Source organism: Nanorana parkeri, unplaced genomic scaffold, assembly GCF_000935625.1.
Source record: "Nanorana parkeri isolate BGI_ZX_2015 unplaced genomic scaffold, ASM93562v1 scaffold2975, whole genome shotgun sequence".
NCBI lineage: Eukaryota > Metazoa > Chordata > Amphibia > Anura > Dicroglossidae > Nanorana > Nanorana parkeri.
The window spans coordinates 63,890-67,800 of NW_017309243.1; the positions used below are offsets into that span (position 1 = coordinate 63,890).

The 3,911-nt window shown below is 45.0% G+C and overlaps 1 protein-coding gene across 1 annotated transcript in view; it reads right to left on the minus strand.

Annotated features, from left to right (window-relative positions):
• LOC108802595 (trypsin-3-like) overlaps positions 1–3,911 on the minus strand; it is a 6,352-nt gene that overhangs the window by 1,701 nt on the left and 740 nt on the right. The window contains exons 2-4 of the mRNA XM_018574454.1: positions 1,215–1,377; positions 547–575; positions 15–102 (exon numbers count right to left, since the gene is read on the minus strand). Coding sequence (XP_018429956.1) covers positions 15–102; positions 547–575; positions 1,215–1,377 — 280 coding nt within the window. The remainder of the gene's footprint in view (positions 1–14; positions 103–546; positions 576–1,214; positions 1,378–3,911) is intronic.

Genomic DNA, 3,911 nt, shown 5'->3' on the forward strand with positions numbered 1-3,911 from the left:
CCTCGCCGAGCGCCGCCCCCTGGGCCGGCAGAGGGACTACGGACACGAAGGAGTTGTACACGGCCGGCCGGTTCAGCTGAAGGAGGAGAGGAGAAAGAGAACCTGTCATGAAAGGGGCCTCAAGCAAAATGATCACCGGTCCTCAAGATGTCTAACCCGGTGTACCCGTGCCGAGATCTCCATCTCCCTTCCTTTGCATCTCGCTCCGCCGCGGCATCGTTACATTTTCCTGGCACCACAAGGGGGTCAGAGGCGTTCGGGGTGAAGGAAGGAGGGCTGCAGCTGTTTCCTAGAAGACCTCTTTAACTCTTTACTGCTGCCACCCGCCGGCCCTGCTTTCCCTGGGCTTCCCGATCATGTGATCACTGTGATTGGTGGTCACATTGATCACGTGATCAGGAGCCCAGCCTACTGTCCACCAATCACATTTTCTTTACATACACAATTTGTTTTCACACCAAAAAAAACATTTGATACAAGACGAAGGATTCCCAGAGCGCTCCGTGTTAGCCGAGGAGACGGCAGAAGGCATCTCCTTTCAGGTACCCTGTCTCTGACTGAAACCTCTGGTGGAGCTGCATGGAGGGAGCGAGAGGAGTCACTGCTTTGGAGGGGGTGGAGTCACTACTCTGGAGGGGGGAAGAGTCACTGCTTTGGAGGGTGAGGGGGTCACTGCTTTTGAGGAGGAGGAGCCACCGCTGTGAATAGGAAGGAGTCACTGCTCTGCAGGGGGAGGAGTCTCTGCTTTGGAGGGTGAGGGGTCACTGCTTTTGAGGAGGAGGAGCCACCGCTGTGAATAGGAAGGAGTCACTGCTCTGCAGGGGGAGGAGACTCTGCTTTGGAGGGTGAGGGGTCACTGCTTTTGAGGAGGAGGAGCCACCGCTGTGAATAGGAAGGAGTCGCTGCTCTGCAGGGGGAAGAGACTCTGCTCTGGAGGGGGTGGAGTCACTACTCTGGAGGGGGAGGAGTCACCTATGCAATAATGTCAGCTTGAGCTACTGAGCTCTGCTTACAATCTTTTTTTTCAACAGCGCAGCTAAGAAGAGGCTGGTAAATGTGAAAAGAATCCTGCCCCTGCTGGCTACATGTAAAACTACAAGTCATTTATATGGGTTTTATTTTTAAATTTGATTGCAACCCCCCCCCTCCCCCTCAACACACACACATATATACTGTATATATACTGTCTATATATATATATATATTATACTCACTCGGTCTTGCAGTGGGCAGCGGTGAGGACCCAGAAACGACTGATCAGGGACCCCCCGCAGAAGTGGATTCCTGTGTTCCTCTTCAGAGAGACCAGATACCGCGCTGAGTACGGCGGGACGATATAACCGCCGATGATTCGCGTTATGCTGTCCTGTCCCTCCCCTGCGAATACAACATTCAATATCACTGAGCGGACAGTCAGCTCCACTCATCATGAAGACATTGATCACGTGACAGGTCCCCTTTAATTGTGTGTTGTTTCTATGGGCAACCGAGAATAAAAGTGACCAATGGTCTCTCGTCCAATAACTGACTTTATCTTGTGTCTTCTCTGTATGTACAGTACACTCAAATGTTCTTGGTGTCATTTCTCTTCCGGTCCACTGTTCTTCAATAGGATTATAAAGAACAAAGTGAATGATGGAAATACCTAATTACGGCCACTAGGTGGCGCCGAGGAGCAGAGGAAATAATCTATTCCGTTATGCATTGTGATGTAATACTAGATTATAACCACTAGGTGGCGCCGAGGAGCAGGGGAAATTCCATTATGATGTGTGATGTAATACTAGATTACAGCCACTAGGTGGCGCCGAGGAGCAGAGGAAATTCCATTATGATGTGTGATGTAATACTAGATTACAGCCACTAGGTGGCGCCGAGGAGCAGGGGGAAATAATCTATTCCGTTATGCATTGTGATGTAATACTAGATTATAACCACTAGGTGGCGCCGAGGAGCAGGGGAAATTCCATTATGATGTGTGATGTAATACTAGATTACAGCCACTAGGTGGCGCCGAGGAGCAGGGGAAATTCCATTATGATGTGTGATGTAATACTAGATTAAAGCCACTAGGTGGCGCCGAGGAGCAGGGGGAAATTCCATTATGATGTGTGATGTAATACTAGATTACAGCCACTAGGTGGCGCCGATGAGCACAGGAAATAATCTATTCCATTATGATGTGTCATGTGATACTTGATTATAACCCCGAGGTGGCGCCGAGGAAACAATCACATTACTAATGAGATACAATGCAAGAGAACGCTGGAGAGAATGAGCATATAAATGTAACCATCGCTATCCCTATAGTATCAGTAGTTACATTTATATGCTCATTCCCTTCAGAGGTCTCTAGAATTGTGACATTGTATCGTCTTACTAAGCTATATTTATGGGGGAGGGGGAATGAGCATGTAAATGTGGCCATTGTTACTACTGGGATAGCTCTGGTTACATTTATATGCTCATTCTCTCTATTTATACATTCTAGTAAGAAGATACAATTGAGGAGACCACTGGAGGGAATGAGCATATAAATGTCACCATTATGGTGAGGACAGCGCTAGTTACATTTATATGCTCATTTCCGTCAGAGGTCTCTGGAATTGTAATATTGTATCGTCTTACTAACATTCATTTATGGTGGAAGGAGCATATAAATGTAACCATTGTTACTACTCGGATAGCTCTGGTTACATTTATATGCTCATTCCCCCTATTAGTCCACTCAAATGTAACATTGTCTCTTCTTACTAGAATGTATATTTACAGGGATTGAGCAGATAAATGTAACCCGAGCTATCCCAGTAGTAACAATAGTGACATTTATGCTCATTCCCTCTATATATACATTCTAGCAAGAAGATACAATTGAGGAGACCACTGGAGGGAATGAGCATATAAATGTAACTAGCACTGTCCTCATAGAATCAATGGTGACATTTATATGCTAATTCCCTCCAGTGGTCTCCTCAATTGTAACATTGTATCGTCTTACCAGAATGTATATATCGAGGGAATGAGCATATAAATGTAATCACTGCTATCCCAGTAGTAACAATAGTGACATTTATGTGCTCAATCCCTCGATATATACATTCTAGTAAGAAGATACAATGTTACAATTGAGGAGACCACTGGAGGGAATGAGCATATAAATGTAGGCATTGTTACTACTGGGACAGCAGTGATGACATTTATATGCTCATTCCCTCGATATATACATTCTAGTAAGAAGATACAATGTTACAATTGAGGAGACCACTGGAGGGAATGAGCATATAAATGTCACCACTGATTCTATGCGCTAGTTACATTTATATGCTCATTTCCTTCAGAGGTCCCTAGAATTGTAACATTGTATCATCTTACTAACATTTATTTATGGGGGAACGAGCATGTTTCTCTATTGATAATATGCAGATAGTGATGGTGACATTTATATGCTCATTCCCTCCAGTGGTCTCTTAGGTGGTAACATTGTATCTTCTTACTAGAATGTATATATGGAGGGATTGAGCACATAAATGTCACTATTGTTACTACTGGGATAGCAGTGATTACATTTATAGGCTCATTCCCTCCAGTGGTCTCCTCAATTGTCTCTTCTTTTTAGAATGTATATAGTGAGGGAATGAGTATATAAATGTGATCACTGCTATCCCAGTAGTAACGATGGTGACATTTATATGCTAATTCCCTCCCGTGATCTCTTAGGTGATAACATTGTATCTTCTCACGAAGTTGTATTGATTTCCTGTGATCCTCGGCTCCATCTAGTGGCCACAATGAGGTATCTCCTCCATTCACTCTGCTCATTATGGACCCGGTGAAGAACCAGCGGAGACGTGACATAGAGAACATCGGGTTTTGCCCCACGTTTGGTTTGCTTGCACGGAACGGATTCGCAC